Genomic DNA, 20,716 nt, shown 5'->3' on the forward strand with positions numbered 1-20,716 from the left:
CAGCTTTACAGTCAGTACAGTCAGTACCACTGCCAATGTAAAATGACCTTAATAGGGCCAATGATATGAGCCTTGGTTTTCATGGGGAGAGTTCATAGATTCAATAGATTTTAAAGGCAGAAGGGATCATTATGATCATCTTATCTGACCTCCCATACAGGACAGGCCCAAGAACCTCACCCAGTAATTCCTGCATCAAGCCTATTTGTTTTTTTTAATCCTTTAATATGTGTTACATTGATTTTAGATAGCACTATTTATTTTTATCAAAATGTCATTGGTGACTAGGTCAAATGTTTTACAAGCATCTAAGTATATTATGTCAACACAATCAGCTTTATCAACCAGTCTTGTGATATAATAAAAAAAAATGATACGTTCGTCTGACAAAACCTACTTTCCATAAACCAGTGATTGGCATTAATTACACTGCAGTCCTTTCATTCTTTACTCATTGTATCCCAGACCTTCCTTTCCATGATTTTGCCAGGGTTTGATGTCAGACTAATCAGCCTATAGTTACTCATTTACTCCTTTTGTGGCATGAGTTTTTTTCCTGTCCTCTGGAACGTCCCTGGTATTCCAAGATCTGTTAAAAACCAACATTACTGGTTTGGAGAGCTCCTGGGCCAATTCTTTTAATACTCTTGCGTGCAAGTTATCTGGTCCTGCAATTTAAAAAATGTTTAACTTTGATAGTTGCTGTTTAACAGTAGGTGCTTTTTAATAGTATCTGTGCATTTAAGTGTAGATTGATAGATATTAAACCAAATTCAGATTCAATATAGAAGGTGCTATAAATTAACTCCTTCCCATTCAGCTAGACACCTAGATCCATTTACACCCACTTGCTGATATGTGTAAGGGAGTCTAAAATATACTTTGTATCTTACTTTGTAAGTAGTGAGAATGTAAGTGGTGTAAATTAAGTTAGGATAAAAAAAATCCTGTGAAAAATAATAGGTACTGTTTGACCACCATTAGTTTAGATTCCTTCAGACCTATTTAAACTCATTCTGAATTTAGCTTAGGTCTTCTCTTCTTCCATCGTGCAAATATCCCCCCATCAACCCATTAGCATGCCTTAATCCTTTTAAGGAGGGACCCTTTCTAGAGGAAAGTGCTAGTGTAGACCACATAATTCAGTCTCTCCTCTGTAAGGGGAGCCAGTAAGGGAACCAACTAGTGACACTTGTAACAATTTTTGTGATGGGGATACCTGTGCATTGGGTAACTGCAGTGTGACCAAATCATTTTGCAACAGGTTACCAGATTAGATGACAACTTTCTTACACCTCTTAAAAGTTTTGGTGTAGTTATTGCATGAAACCTGTAGTGTGCTATGAAGTCTAATTGGCACTGATGCCAGTTGCCCAGGAAACTTATGAGTCAGGCTCTAGAAGTTTTCATGATGGGATGGGGGAAAATGTACATCTGCTTTTAGTCTGGATCCTTTGACTGATGTAGCTAGTGAGAAATAACTTCCCCAGTTTTCAAAACACAGATTTGGGATAAAAAGAACTCTCCTTTAGGACTTCAGATTGGGAAATGAGAATATATAATTCAACCTAATTTTAGTTTGGTATTCATATATATAAACAATACATTGGATATACACGCACACACACTTGCTAAATGATCCAGCACATATTTACCAGTGTTATTTTTTCAAGCTTAGTTCAATTCTTTTCCTATTTTGTATATTGCCCTTTACTAGTGTTAAGCTCTGCAAACAAAAATATGTATTTTTACCTTTTATACCCTACTACTTTATTTGAACTAACAGTAGTAATACACAATGGAGGCAGGTGGGAAATAAAAATCTAACACTACTGTCTTGGAAACACACTAGTCATTATCTAAAGGGGACATTTCCATTACTCTAGTAAACTGAAAAGCTAGAAATAATTTTGTAGCATCAAAATCCTAATTTATTTTACTTATTATTGAAAATATCTACCAAACAGCTGGTTAGCTGAGACAGAGGCATAAAAGAAAATCTTTAAGCCAGGAAAAAACAAAAAAAAGAGTGACATTTAATATATACATCTCTATGAATTTGTACTGACTGACCCATTGCCAAAATACCTGTCACTTCCTAGAGATGTTGAAGAATGAATTATTTAAACACTGCAAACTTTAAAGCATGGAGTGTCAACACAAGAAAATGCCACATGGTTTGCCCACTACATCAGATTCCAGTTGATTAAAAACTGCTGTATGCTGTTAAACTGCAAATTTACATCCATGAAACTAATAAAAAACACAGCACACAGGCATTGGGTTTTACAAATTTTATTTCTAGACTTTAGTTCTTTTGCTGGAAACTTGTCTGTTACAGGTCTGTTGGTGAAAATGTGCATTTCAGACCAGTGATGCCAATAAGTACAATATAAAAAAATGTACAAATCTGAATTGCTTGCTTACTATAGATTGTTATAATAATGTGACAAATAAAGCATCTCTGTTGGCACATGAACCTGTTTATCAGGATTTGGCCTTCGAGTACATACATATTTAAAGAAATTTGCAGTATGCACTGCCACTCAGTGTAACACATATAACCAACAACCACTAATGCAATAATCATGTTTGGTTCAGAGACACAGAGATGCCACAAACAGAAGTGTTCATGAGGTAAGCAGTAAGAAATGTTCCTGAAATTTGGACAGAATGTATCCAGTCCTCCTGGGTCCTGCGACTGCTAGTAGCATTGCAATGCTTTATTTATACACTATGTAGGATCTTAACTGCATTTGCCCTCAAAATGAGTTCTAATTCTGTTTTGGTTTAGCAGCATACAGGCAACAGCTAGATTATTCTTCAGCATACAACTTTGTTAGCTGGCTTATTTATGAGATTTACAGGCTTTTTAAATTAGCATTATGCTATAATTAACAAAAAAAACAAAACAAAAACCCCTAGTATATTATAACAGATTAAACACACAAAATACTTAGAGTTCCAGAAGATAACCTATCACACCAAATGATGAGTCCCAGCTGATGGGAAACAACACCAAGTGGCATATAAGAGTTATATTATAATGCACCTTTCATATATCAATGTGGCTAATAACACATCTTAAAACTACTATGATAATAAACCCCAGATCAGACAAAGAATCCAGCTTTATAAGACGCATAACAAAAAACTGACATTACTTGATCTTCTGAAATGTCTGTCGTTTTTAAATTAATGCAACCTAGTTGCGAATCGCGAGACCCATTCAGAATAATGTTCAATGCATTTCAGTTTGCAGTAGAACTATGAGGCACTGTGAACGAACATTAAAACCTGGTCTAAACATGGTTAACTGAAGTATGAGGTATTGTGAAACAGGAACCTTTTTGGAATAGAGCAGTAATAATCACATTAAGTAAAAATTGATCACATAAAAAATCTACAAAAAATGATGTCAATAATATAATTTTCTATGAGAAAATTAAAACCTATAACATGGCAGTATATGACATTGTATAACAACAAAAAACAAAAACAAAAAAAACTGATCCATAAAATAGCAGCAAAACACAATGACAAAGATACAGAAAGCAATGTTAATTTTTTTTCAAACCATGCTGGGAATTTATCCATAGCAGCTCAATAAAAATGGAGCATCCACTCCTTTTTTTTCTTTTTTTCCTTTCTTTTCTTTTTTAAATTTTTTTTTACAATCAACACCTTAGCGGCAGTTTTCTCACATACATTTCACCATCACATTCTCCTCGAGCATCAACTTCAACAGCTATGTCCACGTCCCTTCAGCTACTTTCTAAAATAATAATAAAAAGATACATAGCCAAGATGTGCAAATTTTCTATTTGTAGCTAAATAAAAAAACAACAACGGGGGGATATATTGGAATAAGAACTCCTTTCAAGTACACCAAATCTATTCTTTTTTAACTATGGCGTTTCTCATGGTTAGATAGTTTTTGGAAATGTCTAAGAAGGGGCCAAATACACTGTTTTTGAAAAGAGTGTCTTTTTTTTTCTTTAATAAGCTGTGTTAAAACTGCAACATCAAGGATAGAAAGATTCTTTTTTTAAATCAAGGGGCAATTGCGTTATTTTACAAATCATACTGGCCTTATGAACATCCTCTGCAATAAATATTCTTTTTGCCTTAACTATAAATTATATATTTTAGTGTTTAAAAACCTTCAGTTGTAAAACATCTAGAGACAATCCTTAAACTATGTGTCCTATACGTGAACCTTTAAGGCCCCTAATTTACAAACATGAGTTGGCATCAAAGGATTTCTAAACTTCAACTTTTCTATAGAAAAGGATAGGAAGATATCCTGGCAATTTGTGAATGCAATTTCTCTCACTGAAACACAACCTTTGAAAAAAAATCACCTTTCCTCTAACACCATAGTTAAATGCACTTGCTTTGCAATTCAAAGTTTGCGCACAAGCACTTATATATTTCCAAACCATTCCATTTAAAAAAATATTCCCACAATAAAAGAACGTATTTCCTATATCTAATGGACTGAAAGTGCTTTGAATGGAATGGTTTTAGAATATTTAAAAAAAAAAAGACTAGGCTGTGGATTGAACCTGACCATAATGAGGCTGAATATCTGTTGGGTCAGACCAGCATTTTATACACAGGTAACTACAAAAATATGAAGATTACAAAAATATAATATATTATGTCAATATTTCGGTTTCTCTTTATAATAGAGTATCGTATGAGTAGTACATTGGCCCTTCCCCGACAATGCTAAGCTGGAACCCTACAAAAGCCTTATGCACAGGCAATCCACAGGTACAAAAGATTAACATATAATAATGCGGTATACTAAAATACACTAACTTATGGGTTACGTTAACCATTTATAAGGTGAAGAGGATAAAAACCTAAGAAAATAAACATTTACAGATGAATTATAAAGTGACTAAATGCATAAGCAAGCAAGATACAGAAAAGCCTAGAACTGCGTTAAAGCTATGCTTTTTATAGGAAAAAACAAAAAGAATATGTCATTTTCTATTAAAAAAAACCCTCTTCTACTTTAAAAATGGTTCGTTGGTTGGTTTTGTTTGTTTTATATGTAAGAAATCAAATCTAATACCTCCCCTGGAGACATTTTGTGTGTTAATGTCTATTTTTACAACATACAGACAAGAACACTTTAACATAAAACTAGTTGATTATTATTGTATAAAATCCTCTATTTTTTGTAGCACAAACCCCTTGGGGTCATGCAAATATTATTTTTCTTTTTTTTTTTTAAGACAGTTTTGGGGTATTTTTTGTTTGTTTGAAGTCACAGATGGAAGGGAGAAAGAGCAAGGAAAAAAATAACAAGAGTGAAGCTTTCCCTTCTGGTATAAAAATGTCCTGGAGAAAAGGGTTTCTGGGGGAGAGATCCTGATGCTGATTCCTTCTCAGATGCCCTTTCTTTGTCTGCTCGCATTGCCAAACAAACCGATTTGTAGAAGTCCTCTTAAATGTTCACGTCTCGCACATCGGTGGGCGTGCAGGAAAGGTCTGCTTCATCCTCAACAGTCTTTGTTTCTGAAGATATGTTGTGTTGCTGTGCCTGGCGTAGACTGGATTCAAGGAGGGATTCAATCTGTTCTTGGCAAGCTCGTAAACAATCCTAGAGAAGATTAAAGGGGAGGGAAACATAAACCTTTAGAAAATATATAAAACCATCTGCCTAATACTATTTTTGTTGAAGGCAAATAAAAATGTATCACCATTTATATAGGGGGGAGGAAAGAGAGAGAGATGAAGACTGGATAACTCAAGGGGCTGGGCTACAGGTTTTTGCCATCTGGTATTCAGAGGATTATGTCAAATGAGAGTGTAGTTTCAGTTCATCTCCCAGTGGGATAAGTGTACATCTCAACAAATTGCTACCACAGCTAACCTTAACTGGCCCAATGTTGTCAGTCTCAGCAAGAAGCCAATGACTGAATGGGCCATGGAGACTAAACTATAATGTCACCACTGGTAATGGTGCCTCCAGCCCTAAAGGCAGATTGGTGGGACAATGTGTTGAAGCTTATGATACTTCTGCCTGTACTATAAGTGTTCTGTAGAGGGCTCTGTCTCCAAGGCTGTCAATTGGGCATCTTTCATTAGTATGAGAGTTTCATGCACCGTGTTTCTGGAAAAATTCTAATAGCCTCATTCTGATCTCATAGCAGTGTGAATCAGGAGTTACTATCTTGCAGTCAATACAGTTACTGAGCATAAAACTGGAGTGAGATCAAGAATTAGGCCCAAGACTGTGGTGCTATGTAATTTCGATCTTTACAACAGAAATGCCTTGGTACAACAATCCAGTAGAAGTGATATAGGCCATTTCATAAACAATGGCTTCCCAGCTAAGTAATGGCTAAAAAAATTTTAAGAAGAGCTTTTCAGATGAAAGGTGCTCTATAAACACAAAGTATTAATAACTAATATTCTGATTATATTCAGCAATGGCCTGATCACATTAGCTAACTGATTACTAACTGCAAATGTCTAAACAAAAAATGCAGCATTCCAAAAGACCAAAATGGATGCCTTTCTGCTGAATGCAGGTCTTTCACAACCTACCATCAAACAGTCAGTAACCTCATGGCAACGATTTAGAAAGTGTTGCCAACCTTTTAGCTTGCCACTGCACTCTCCGTCACAGACAGAGAGACCAACTAAGAGTGAGACAAATCTCTCTGACTCATGGCTCAATATGAGCTTGATCTTGCTAAGTGCTGAGCTTCTCATGTCTCCAGGAAGGTGCTGAGCCATCTCCACTCCCATTGACTTCAATGGGAATTAAGACCATGAAGCACCTCACAGGTTCAGACTTCATATGGGTAAAAGAAACCCCCCGGGCATCTAAGTGTACAGTTAAGAATCGGCACATCAAGCATCCAAAATCTATTTATTCACAAAATCACAGAAATTAGAGATGGAAAAGAGCTGTTTGAACATCCAGTCTATCTTCCTTCAAATGCAGGACTAGATATTCATATTCTTTAGTGCCATGCACGCCCATTGCATGGGCATAGACCTGGAGTGCCTTAAACAAGCAAAACAATCACACAGCATATTGCCAAAATTCCTCCAGCACGTTGTTTACTCATATATTTATAATGAACATCGTAAGCTTTTCTCAACATCTTTAACTTTGTGTATTAAGGACTTTGAAGTTTTCTTTTAGTATTGCCTTTTCTGATTTAACCTATGACATGTGTTAGCCCTTGTGGTGAACCCAGTCTTCCATGATAAATTGCTGTCAAAAGTGTTAGGATGTGCATGACTGAGAATGAATGTTGTTTTCCTGAGAGGGTGACCTGCCTGCTGTTTTCTTTATCTCCTAGTTTCAATTCTGCCTTCATTCAGAAGCTTCTTGTGTGATCTACCAGCTTTTCACTGATTCCACTACCACAAGAACCTTCTCTGCCACCAATAAGGGCACATGGCATTTGGGGTAAAATAAGATTAGAAACCCAAGCAAACAATTCTCTGCAAGTCCTTTCTGAGAGAGGGGGAGGTTAATCCTACCTCTAAGCAGATCAGACCATCAGTTACAGCTCACTGAAAACACATAACCTATGACCTTTTCTGGTTTAAACCCTAGTGTAATATTTCCTCTTGACAGAGACACACAGTATTTTAAATGACAAAAAGAAACGCCTCATATCCTAAAGTCATCATGCCTTTGACTCCTACATACCTCTGGCCTTCCCAGTGAGATCTCTAACAAGACTCCCCAAGATATGACAGATGATTTCTGACTTCAGATTCCACAGGACACCCATTTTAACTCCTGATAGCATGCATGCCATGACACACATAAATAGATATATAGAAATAATAAGTAAACACATGGTTTTTTTCGCTTCCAAAAAGTTCAGGCACTTTCAGGTTGACTCAGCCATAACTAGGTGGCAAGTTTCTCTCTGAAAGCCAGTGCACAGTTGTTTCAGAGCAATTCCAACACTGGCTCTTTTTTTCTGGAACACTCTCACATACATGTTTGACTCTGAAAACTGAAATGTGAACTAGTTTTATTCATAAAATTGAACAAGCAATGAATACGTTTTGTAAACAGTTCAGGAGGGGTTTCTATAAATTATTATTCTTTTCCTTTTGGGTACTGATAAAAATCTTCACTCAGACTGCAGGAGTGGATTGAGTTTGGATTGTACGTTGTGAAACAACATACAATCTTTACAGCTTACTGTAAACAGGCTGTCTGCTAAATTGCAATTTAATGAACAACGTGATGTTTGAAATGTTTTATGTTTTTGTTCAAATTATTTTTTCACATTGATATTAAATGAACAGTTTCTCTGCAAGGATATTACATTTCTCAAAAATGCTACATACAAAAAAAACGTACTGTGTACACTTTCATCACTAGCATAACCTTACTGATGCCCAGTGTTACACTTAAATTTTGTTTTTCCATTCTGCTCACAGCTTCTGAATACTGGGAGCAAATACAAAACTTGTGTGTTAGTCTGATAACTTCTCCCAACAACTTTTCTGCTTCACTACCCAAATTTTCAATGCCCACAGTTTGTTCAAGGTCATAAGCCCTTCCTGGATTAATTAAGCTTCTCAGTGAAAAAAAAAAAAAAAAAAAAAAAAAAAAAGGCCTACTAGCTTACTGATGTGGTCAAATACCTTTATTTAACATACACTGTGGACATGATCAGATTGAAATTCAGTCAAGCATAAGACTTAAGGTCAGATCTAAAGGAAACAAACAACAACAAAATCTATTTGGAAATCCTTTGTTATTGCCTGGCTCATTAAGAATAAAAGACATATGTTTGAAGGCGTCTCTGGGGTGGGCAGGCAAGAGAAGCAAATTCCAGTGTATTAACAGACAGCATGGAAACCCAATCTAATCTAGTTTAGCAAATTTCTGGCCTGGAAATGAATGTCAGGCAAAATTCAGTCCATTTGGATGATGGGGTCAGGAACAGAATGATGGAAGACAGCCCAAGACTTCTAATTGTGATTATCTGACTTCTAATTACCATTGATCAAAGGCAAAATGGGAAACTGGACTCCTACCAATATAAACATGAACCATAAAAGAATTTCAGTCAGGTGATATTCATTTTACTTTAGACTCAACTTGCTTGAGACTAAGGTAAAAACTATCAGTATGAAAACTGAAATCCAACAGACCATCTGCTCCAGCTAGCAAACAATCAGGAAAAGTGTTAACCATTTTGTCAAAATGCATCAGTCTACTAAATACTTTTAAAACCAAATCCACATGATATTAAATGTCTGACAATATGTGCTATCACTTGTGGATCAGCCACCCAAACAAAGTTACTAAGAAAACTTTCAAGATCAGGATTAGTGTTTGATCCATCAGTTAAGTTAATTTGTTTCATAAAAAATGTGTAGTAAGCTCTAAGGCCAGAGATCTCTCTTTGTAGACAATCAAGTAATTGTCAAAATCACAGAATAATTATTAGCAGAGGATATTTCACCTTTATTATAAACATGGGAACAGAAATCATGTTCATAGAGAAGACAAAGAAGGAAACAACTAAGATTTAGGTGATCTTTCCTTTCTGAGGGTCCTTAAAAAATTTTCATATAACTTTATGATATTTCTTATTTTAGCTAGAAAACTATGTAAAAATCTTAATGTCTAGTTACTGTTATTTTAAGACATAAATATAATTATCAAAAAAGTTTTCCTCCCACTCACCTTAAAGATCTTCCTTTTAAGTTCAGTTCATACAGACTGTGGCCTTGCAGACTATTTATGAATAATAAAACAGTGCCCAAAGTGCTTTTACTTCTAATTAAAAGTACTTTCCTGTTTCAAAGAGCTCTGACATTGACCAAGTCAAGTCATGTAAGGACATGTTGCAGTTCTACATGATATAGAGTTCTGCCACGTGATACAATCTAATTCAGGTTATAGATCAAAAAATTATAAATAGTATTTTCTTTTAAATCAGACATTCACTATCGGTGCTGATAGCAGGTTGCTTGCTTCTTCCTAAGTTCCTGATTCAAATTTCTTGAATTGGATAGAGTTCAGGTATACACTTAAGCACCTGCATGGTCCTAACGAAGAAGCCAGAGTAATACAGGTACATACTACTTCAGCAGTGGGATACTTAAAGCATCTGTAGAACTTAAGAGTATTTAACATTTCAGCACTGAATCAGTACTACTAAATTCTGCTTCTAGTAATAGAGCAAAAATACTTTGCTGAACTGTGTGGTATAGTATCTTGAACTAGTTAGGATAGGCAGATAATAAGCAGCAGTGAAGTATTTGTCTGTGTTGGCATCACCTAAATCTATCAAATAGCACAAAAATATTCTCTTATATGGGAATTAATCATTACAATGCTTTCACGATTTGCTAACAATCATTAAAATTCTACATATCATTGCCCCTTATATTAATTTGGGTGTGAGTTGTTTGGTTGTTAGAATAATTATATACCTTCAGTTTATGAATACATAAAATGAAGGATTTTACAGCATCTCAAAGATTCTATTGCAAACCACAGGGTTGTCTATATTCGAGTCATTGTCCAGAGCTTGGAGACCTCACAAGAACCTTTTTAAAGCATCTATTTATTGGTCTTCCACATTGTTACAAAACAAAGCTAAACTCTGCCCCAACTTCACACACCATTATGACATGGATCATTGACTTTAGGTCTTCCTTGTAGGCTCCCTTCCTGGCCCATTCACTCATGAAAGGTTTATTGCTCACTAGTTACTGATGTGCATCTCCTGGAAGCTGCAGGGCAAAATGAGAGTCCTGTGAGGACCATCTACCTTGTCAGAAAGTCATGGGACAAACATTTGTTCCAAAAGGGAATTCAATACCAGCTACTGTGCAGGTCTAGCACGTAATAAACTAAATTAGATAATTAGAACCCCTTAAAAAAGGCATTTCACACCACTTGGCACAATAAAGGGTCTCAGGAGTGGTCAAAGATAAGGTCAGAGATACCATGAAGTCTATTTATTGCAATCTTAGTAACTATTTCCTTGTCTTATTTTAAAGGTTTTTGTTCTACATAGGCTGCTGGTTTAATAACCTGCAAACTGAATACAGCCTCAGCAATTGTCCTAAACCAATTTAAGAGTTTCCTTTGCTTTGTTGATATGTCTGTCTTAACAACATTAGAACTGGTCATGGTATTCATATCAATGAACTGCAGTACCGTAATCTCTGATTTTTAATGTATATAACGATGACTAATAGTCACTGGGAAGAACAAAAGAGAATACATTTGAAAAACCACAGCCAAGTTGTACTTTGATCAGCGTTTACTGTCAAATCATATACTACAGTGAGGCACTCAAAAAACTCTAAGATAGAGAGATTGAAAGAATCACTTACCGGGTCACATTTGATAACTTGTGATAGGAAATGTGTGAGATATTGATAGGAGAGGAAAGTGTTAGTGTTTCCCAGGTGAAGGCCTTGCACAGCTGCTACCACACTCCCAGCTGCGATCATGGAAGGTGGGTTTGAAATAAACTTAACATCTGTTTAAAGAGAGAAGGGGGGGAAAAGAGAATTGATTTCTTTAGGATGAGCTTGCTTGTGTCATGCCAAAGAGTTAGATATGATTGCCAGATAATAAGTCTTAAGAGGCTGTAGGAATACAAACAAAGATTCCTCCTAATGTAATTTAACAATATAGGCAATTACAGGGCCCAATCCCACAAGCACTTATGCACATGAATAACTTTACCTGAGTGAGAAACATTTTTTAGAGAAAGGCCTAAAAGGCTAACCATTCCTTTGAGGGATTTTTAGGGTATTAGGGCCCTAATCCTGCAAACACTTATAAATATACTTTACTCCTGTGAGTAGTCCCATTTAAATCAATGGGATTACTCACACAAGTAAAGCTATTCACATTTTAAAGCATTTGCAAGATCAGGTGCATTATGTGATGTAAGCAGTCTCTGAATCATATACCATTTAAAACATAAACCTTTAAAATTATGTTAGAAAGAAAGAAATGTATAACTTTAATATAAAACAAAAGCAAAACCAAAAGGGATTGAGACTGCTTACACCTGTCAGTAGGTGAATATTCCATATTTAAATTAAGGTTTAATCTTAAAAATGCTTTGTCTCAACCTAGGCTCTCGTCAGTCACTGCCATCCATCCTGGCAACCGGGTTTTAATGTAAATGTGGCATAACTAAGTGACGGGGGTCCCAAGAATTGGCGGACAATCAGTTACATTCTGATGTGACACCATGCTGACAAGAGCCTGGGCCCCCTTCCAGACTGCATTGCTGTAGGTCTCTCTACAAAGCCACTCCCATGATTCCTTGAGGGGCCTATCTCTGCCATTAGAATGTTATTCCCCCCCTCTTTTTTTTTAATAAGGGCGAATAATGTGGAATAATCCACATTTTAATGCTCTTTCTGCTATACAGGAATGTGTTTGATTTTTGATTCATGGCAAAGTGCTCCCTAGACCAAGTATTAGGAGGAAAAGAAATGTGGTACTAGTAAATGTCTAACTTTTTAGGGGAGAAAAAGGAAACGATACCTTATATACAATAACTTGAGATACGTTCCTTCACCTATTATTAAATGTACAACATCTCCCTTGCTGTATAAATATAAACCATCTGTCAAACCCTTGAATTAAATCAAAGACATGAAAAACTTAAGCGGGGGGGAGGGAGATTGAGCTCTACGAAACAGTTTAAATATTAAATTATTCATCTCCTTTATGATTTAATATCTTTTGTGTAAAGGCTTTAATTAACTATTAACTAAGCATCAGTATTCTTTCTCTGTATATAATCACTTATTGTTGTAGGTATTATAGGTACAGTTTGGGGTTTATATCTCTGCCACTCCATCTGTACCCCGACCTATCCCATATCCACCTTCCAAAGGGAAATCTGCCCAGAGCTCTATGAAATTGAAAATGCCTTCAAAATTAAATTGATGTGATTACGTATGGAAGGGCTTTTTATGAGTTATGTTGCCAGCTAAAAGCCAATCTGTATCAAAACTCATGTCAGATCTTGACATATCTGAAATAGGTCTAACTTACCTCTTCCCTACCCTACCTCTCCCCAGCTCTTTCCCAAAAGATATCTAAATAGATTCAGTTTGACCATTGCCAATAAATGCATCCCAGAGATAGTATTTGATCCATTCACTCAAACAAATCACTAGTGTGTTTTCTTAGGTATACTTAAAAATGAGAGGCTTCTGTTGATTTAAACAGGTCTGAAGATTTGATACACCAAAATTTAGTTGTATATACATACACTGTCACAGTGAATTAGCTCCAGTGTTTATTAGTTTCTGCATAATTATCATCCCGCAAAATGGCCAAAATTGTGTAAGTTTAAGGAGTCCATTCAGTAGCAAGTTTGGGATTCCTATTTGCTTTTTTCTTTTAAAGGGGGCAATAAAGAAGAACATGAATTCACAGTCACACTCTTAGTATGTCCAAGGTGGAAAAGTAATAATGAAGTTTAAATGACCAGTTTGTGTCTGTCCCCATAACCATTCCAGACAAGCAGCATGGACTGTCTTTTTGTTGCAACTCAACAAGGAATTATTTGTGGCAGAGGCCACTAATTTCAGCATATTAATCAGGGGGCCCCTCTGGCCTGTAATTGGATGCCCCCAAGTGAAGAGTGTGGCATCATTGTCAGCCTCCATCGCCTCATCTTGCGCTATTGAGCGCTCAGGAACAAGGGGGCTTCGGTGAGATGAATTAGACCTGACACAGCCACAATGGGGAAGGGGGCCCCATCAATTGAAGCACACATCCCCAGTAGCCTATCTGAGACTTCATCCAAAAAGAATAAACAACTTCAGCGTTGTTAAAAAGAGAGAGAGGGAGAATGAGAGAGAGAGAGAGAGAGAGAGAGAGAGAGGGGAGGGGGAGGAGAGAGAAGAATGCCAGCCACCCTGAAGGGAGGACAAAGCAGGCATCTAGGCGCTGCAGCGCTTTAAAAAAAAATTCCTAACAAGGCGAGTCACCCCTTTTCCTTTTTAAATGGAGCAGCAATTCCATCTGTCTGGAGAGCTGGGGGCTATGAATGAAAATCTTTTCATTGAGGCAAATCAAAACTGTGAACATAAATCACTTGCTGCAAGATACAACAGGTTCCAACTGGTCACATACCTTGAGTCTCCCAATTTTATAAAGGCTAGAGAATAGAAGAATTGTAGCAAAGTTGTTTCAAAGGGAAATCTTTTTTCTCTCTCTCCACTAGGGAGGAGGAAAGAGAGGAGAGAAGAACAATAATAATAACATAAAAGGGCCTGGTATGTTTAGATAACCAGAGGGCCACAATGAAACGCTGAAGCTCCCAATATTTGTTCCTTTTCATTGTTTTGCTTGTATAGAGCCGGAGTTTTTCCTTAACTCCAGTCTTAACTTGGCCCCAAAAAAGGCCTGTTTCCTTTTGAGTTCTCCCTGCCTTCCTTGGCCATGCCAAAGCCCCATTCGTTAAGATCAATTATGTGTTAACTTCAAACAACCCCTGGTAATTTTTTCTTTCCTTCTCTAACCTAGCACAGCAAAAAGGCATCCTTTGGTGAAAATATATTTAAAAAACACAACAAATCCCCTTCTATTAGGCAGACAATTGAGGAGGGAGCATAAAGGGAATTCCACTCAACATCACCTTTCTATGCAATGTTTTCTATCAGAAGCAAATACACATACACATCTTCGAACACTTCACCTGCCTTTACCTTGTATTTCAAGTAGTGCTCACGCAAGGCCTGACCAAAGGCCACTGGAGTCAATTTCCCAGTGGCTTCCATGGGCTCTGGATCAGGCCCACAAGGTAGTCAGGGAAGTACAACAGGTTTGCAATCCACCTAGATTATGGCTGGCCAGAAAAAAATATCACACATCAAAAAGTGAAGGTTAGATGCTGCTGACGCCACATGTTCTTCATCTTGTCTGGGCATCACTAGCCAACAAGGGAGTCATCAAGAGAGACAAAAAAATCTTGGCATCCAAAAATGAAATAAAAATCCAAAGCTGTTCAAACAGCTCTGTTCAACAGTCCTTACTCAGGTAATATTCCCAGTGACTTCAGTGGAGTACTGAATAAGTCCCATAATCTTGATGACCTCCATGCTATTTTTAAAAGCTAAGTAAAATTCTCTGAACATGGGTCACATTCACTGATCCATTTTCCAGCTACCCATGCGGTGAGGCGCATAGTGTTAAATATAGACTCTGGATGTGCTTTCTAAAAGAACCATAACAACACTGACAGTAGATCAAAGTACTGGACTCCTAGCAAGGCTTCAACCTTTGAACTACTCTTGTTTTCATCACTATCACTCCCAGCACAACCACCTAGATTAAACATCCCCATATCCAAAGGGGAGACTGGATAGCTAAAAAGAAACAGCAGATACAACTAACAACTGGGGTGGCTTCAGACCAGGCAATCACACATTAGAATTCACTGCAATCTCATTGTTCTGCTTGAATCTCTGTCTAGGAGAAAACATTTAATTTTCCACAAATGTTTCAAATCCTTTAAAAGCTGTTTGGAAAGGTTCTAGTACTCACATATTAGGAGACATGCACTGAGTCAATCAAACGTGTGAGCTGCCTGCCATTCTGTACTTAGGCCTCCGATAAAGGCAAGGCTGAAACCTACCAATAATGTATATATTTCTCTTCAGAGATTCCATGGCTGTATCTCCAGGCCAGACACTTCAGTGGGAGTCACTATGTGAGATCAATACATTATTTTTATTTTTTTACTGCTTATTATTTTTCTTGGATCTTTTGACCAAATCCATCCCTTGTGTAACACCACTGAACACTAATTTACATCACAGATTAATTTGCTCTTTGGCTTTAAATACACCCTAAACTTTCAAGTCCAGAGAAATAAGAGGGGTAGCCGTGTTAGTCTGTTCCACAAAAACAACAAGGAGTCCAGATCCAACTAACAGAGACCTTTTCCTCAAACTGAATGACTCAGTGTCATGCAGGCATGACCCCTCCTTTCACTTAACTATTATTGGATAAGAATATTCATATTCATAAAGGCAATATTACTCATTTCCAGTGAGTTTTTCTTAGTGTCAACACGATCCTTGACATTCATCTTTATGTGATGCTACAGGCTTCCCTTCAAAGGAACATTTGCTTTGACTGCCTTTGATTCCTTATTCTTTTGCCACATTTGGGTTTCTCGTGCCACACTGAAGAGAATCACGTGAAGTGGATTTTAAGAAAAACTGATCAATCCTTTAAAAACCACCTTTGTCCTGCCAGCTCATGAGAACAGTGGTATCTGGAGGAGATCATAAAGGCAGTGTTGCTCTTCTGATCTCTTGAACCCCTTCTTATTCTTATTATGATTCAATGGATAAAATGTATGCACGCCTGCACACCATTTGTGCACGTGGGGCTTCCGGGAATTAGCACAAACACACACACAGTACCCTTGAAACCAAAGATCAGGCCTCTGGAAACGTGGCCCAGGGAACAGTCAGTGTCTCTGGCTCCTCTGCAATCTGCCCCTGCACATGCCTCCAGCAAAGCACGTGGCCAGCTGGGTGTGGACAGCAGACTCAGCCCTGTGCCAGAAAAGCGTCCACGCCATGTGCCCCTTCTGTAATCCACCATCTACCAGCATGGGAAAAGGGGAAATTTGAATGAGGGAGATTTTAAACATGCCAGTGAAATGCACCCATATACAGAACTAACCACATGCAAATTCTTCCTCCTAACGACTTTCAAAACTGCCTTAAAATGAATCCACAATGAGGGAATCTGCCTCCAGGCCAGAGATTCTTTGGCAGGCCTGCATAGGTCTAGATATATGCTGAAGAAGGATCTAGTTAAGAGCTATAGGTTTATTCAATCACTTTCCAAGAAGATTTTTATATATTTACTTTATGTTAAACTCAGAAGAGAGGCATCTTCTCAGAAACTTACCTTTTGCAAAGTAATCCACCCTTGTGCAACCAACAGGCACAACACGCAGTGCTTAAATTATCAGCACTGAGTTCTGTGACCTTGATACATGGTAACTCTGCGGGAAGTCTTAGGAATTGGGAATGAGGGTGGGTGTGCATGTTGGGTTAGGGGAACACGCCATTTTAGTGTGCAGGGCATACCTGTAGCGCACAGAGCCACAAAAGTCTGGGCATGTTTACGGATGATTTGCTTGGTGTCCTCAGCAACAGGCATTTTAGAAAGGAAATGTTCAATGAAATCATGAGGGGTCATTGCGGCCAGATTCCATTTCAGCTTATTCACCAGAAACAGCTCCATTTGCTACAAAGACAAAAAGCAGGAAAGGGGAAAAAGAAGGAAAAACAGTTAGAAGCTCTGCTTATAAACAGCTTTGAAATGCCGCAATTGCTTCTGAAGTCGTTAAGGTGAATTTCATCTGTTTGTCCTGTATTCTGGAATCTTAATGCACTGGCATCTTTTTGATGCACTGACTTCTGCATGATTGAGAGACTGATGATTAAAATACTACATTTCCTCACCAGTGGTGCTGTGATGCTGTTAAGGAGGATTACTAGCAGGAGCATACCAAGGTGAGATTGCCTTTATGCATGAAACTACTGCAAGACTACCCTCACCCAGCAGCCCTGAAATAAAGCACTCCATTAATCGGTCAAGTTGCTGAACTGCACATTAGGAACGCAAGAGGGCGCCAGTCACCCACTTTTTACCCGTTGTACTGTACTTTCTCTTAGGGTGAGGTAATAATGAGTATATTAGGGTTTTTTTCATTCGAATAATCTACTGTATCATTTAGTCTGCAATCGCTGAGAGTTTTCACAAGCCCAACTTTCGCTGGCTAGGAAGCACGTGGAAACCCTTCATGCCATCTTACTGGAGCTGAGGGAGTGGGGAAGGGGGGCAGATCCACACTCTGAGATAGCAGTGGAAGTTACATCTGTTGCTCCCATGTGCAGTAATGGAGTTAGCCTGGGAGCTGGAGGTGAACGAGCAATAATTCTACGGGGTGAATTAAGCATAATTATTCAGGGTGAAGTAGGGGGCCACACTGGGCAGATCTGGAGAAGGAGCCTTGCGATTTTCTCTGTTGGGGTTGATTTTTATTTATTTTCCTCTCTCCTGATCTTGCTTTTTTCCAGATGAAGTAAACATGAAATTACCAGTAATTCGTCGGGTCTAATGGAGTTATCGGTGTAAATGCACAGTTTTTCTGCGGTTAGAGGAATAGTTTCCTTCATTTTTGAAGCCACAAACATGCAGGTAGCTCCCAGAAGTTGCAATCGGTTTTTCTTGAGGGGTTCAAACGACAAAAATCTGTCCAAATAATTCATAGCCAAGGGGAAAACTTCCTCTTCACATTTCTGCTCCTCGCAAACCTGGAAAAGGAGAGAGCTCGTTGAAACGAATGATAATTGTAGCAACTATTAAATCGAGTCATGCCTCCTCCCCCCAACCAAAGATTGAAGGGCAAGGCAGAGTATGGGGGGGACGGGGGAGAAATAAATTTTCCCCAAAAGAGTAGAGAAAAGACTTGAAAGAAACTGAAAGAGAAAGTCGCAAACGGAGAAAGTAGGGAAATGTGGCGTTAGAAATCCCCAGCCGAGCTTTGGCAAAAAGGGGACATCTGGATTCTCACAGATCGGCAGCCGCTTTAAAAAAAGCAAATAAATTGCAAAATGATCCGGGGACAGAGCTGGGATCCCAGGTTTTTGTTCTTATTTGCCTGGGTGCTGCCGATTCTCTGCTTTGCTCGAGACACAAAGGTGGCGTCCGGAGCAGCAGCAGCAGCAGCAGCCCCATTTCCCCAGACGTCATCTTTTCAAAAAATATTTAAAAATATTTAAAAAATCAGCCGAAGCTCCAAAAAGGGCTGAAAATGACCCAGCGGGGGTCCTTTACCGATCCCCGTGCTGATGAGACACTTGGGGGCGTCCAGGGAAATACCCCGAAAGCAAACTCACGAGGTCCCCCTCACCCTCTTCAGAAAAGCAACGTGCGACATTTCGCAGAGCAAGGGCAGCGTGCTAAGCTTTCAAAAATTAATTAAAAATAGATCGCAAGCGCCCAGGGCTTTGGAAAAGGCATGAAAATGTAGCCCCGGCTCCCCAGCTCCTGCTGGGAATGCCCTGAAACATGTCCTGTCGGGGGAGTGGGGCATTTGAACTGGATTTTGCCATGCGACCTTGCTGAAAGTTTCTGCAACACAAGCATGTCTTTGAGGGGTGACCACAGCTCGCTCTCTGCTCTGAACAAAGAAACTTTCACCCTGCATTTCCCCAAGAAATGACAACAACCCAGCAGCTGAGCCTCCTGTCCACAGCCCCAGCAGGGACCCCCGTTTCTGGAGCACCCCCTGCCTTCCTTGGCTTGCTCCTGGGGACTTGCTAATTTTCTAATTATTAATAAACACTTTTGCTTTGCAATAAAAGAACAAAGATGGCGCATAATACTGGCACGGGCAGCACTTGCATACGTGTACATGGATATTAATTTAAAATAAAATCCCAATAAAATAACTGGCAAGGTTTAACTGCAGCCCTAAGACAAGAGTGGGGCGTCGGGGTACCTGGGAAGTTGCTGTGCTCATCTGGGATCCCAGAGAAGGACTCTTAAGGGGGCTTTTTCCAAGTGGGGCTTTCAAATTTTGTTTTCTCTGGCACTGAGTTCATTCTAAAAGGTTCAAGGGAGACCCCCGGAATTTATTTTCTTTAGAAATGGGGGGTGGGATTTGCTTTCCCTCTATCGAAGACACCTCATTGTTAAGAAGTAAATAAAAGATAAGGGGATAAAAGCCATCACACTCTTGACTGTCAATATATATCGGTAGCAATATGTCCTGTACTTAAGGAGGGAGGTTTTTTTTTTGGGGGGGACAGCTGGGGCTGGAATGGGGGAGTCATTCAGGGTTTATTCATTAATGCAGAAGCTTGCAAAGAAATCTCTGAAACATACAAACCTCCAGCATCCAAGTGGCAACTATTTTCCTCATATATGGCAAGATTTCCTTCTGCACGCACTTGAAGTAGGATACAGAGGGCGAGCAGGTCTCCTCTGCCTTCAGCATTGTCTGCAGAACCCTGTCATTTAGTAGGTTGGCATCTAGATAGGCTCTTCTGATGGTTTCCACTTCACAACACAGCAGCTGATGTTCCATGTCTGTCTCCTTCTTCTAAAGTCAGTTTTCTAAAGGACTGAGTCAGTCTCTCTCTCTCTCTCTCTCTCTCTCTCTCCTTCCCTTCCAGGAGTCCCTTGGATGCTGCTTGCTGCTACTGCCGCTACAGCCCTCTGGAGGCTGCAAAACTTTCTAACTTCCAACAAAACTCTCCTGTACAGTCCCTGTGACGTTACTGTTGTTAAGCAGAGATCAAAGCACAAGAGAGAATGAGAAAGAGAGTGAGAGAGAAGCCAAAAGCAAGGGGCAGAGCCCTAAAGCCATCCCATAGGCTTTAAGTCCTTCCCCTTATACAGAAGCAGGGGTTTAATGCAAATGAGACAAGGGCTTGCTTTCTTCAAGGGAAGCAGAGAGGTGGGGGAAACCCAAATTGTCTCTTCAGTGTATCATGCATAATTTTGTAAAATGGAGAGAGTTCTGCAGTGGGAGCTAAATGATGAATGGGACTAGGCCACACACAGTCAGGCATGGCTATAAATACAGGGAAACTTATTTATTATTATTTTAGCTGGGGAGGGTAGCAGGACCATATTAATTATTATTATTATTGCCCAGCTCTAAATGAAACT

At 38.7% G+C, this 20,716-nt stretch overlaps 1 protein-coding gene across 1 annotated transcript; it reads right to left on the bottom strand.

Annotated features, from left to right (window-relative positions):
- Nucleotides 1-305: 305 nt before the first annotated feature.
- CCND1 (cyclin D1) lies at nucleotides 306-20,369 on the bottom strand. The gene is made up of 5 exons (XM_030560118.1): nucleotides 19,932-20,369; nucleotides 18,136-18,351; nucleotides 17,119-17,278; nucleotides 11,362-11,510; nucleotides 306-5,617 (listed from the first exon to the last, which is right to left on the bottom strand). Exons 1-5 carry the CDS (start codon nucleotides 20,127-20,129, stop codon nucleotides 5,462-5,464), a joined length of 879 nt encoding a protein of 292 aa, XP_030415978.1. The 5' UTR covers nucleotides 20,130-20,369; the 3' UTR covers nucleotides 306-5,461.
- Nucleotides 20,370-20,716: the final 347 nt, after the last annotated feature.

The sequence above is a fragment of the Gopherus evgoodei genome, chromosome 4 (assembly GCF_007399415.2).
Source record: "Gopherus evgoodei ecotype Sinaloan lineage chromosome 4, rGopEvg1_v1.p, whole genome shotgun sequence".
Classification (NCBI taxonomy): domain Eukaryota; kingdom Metazoa; phylum Chordata; order Testudines; family Testudinidae; genus Gopherus; species Gopherus evgoodei.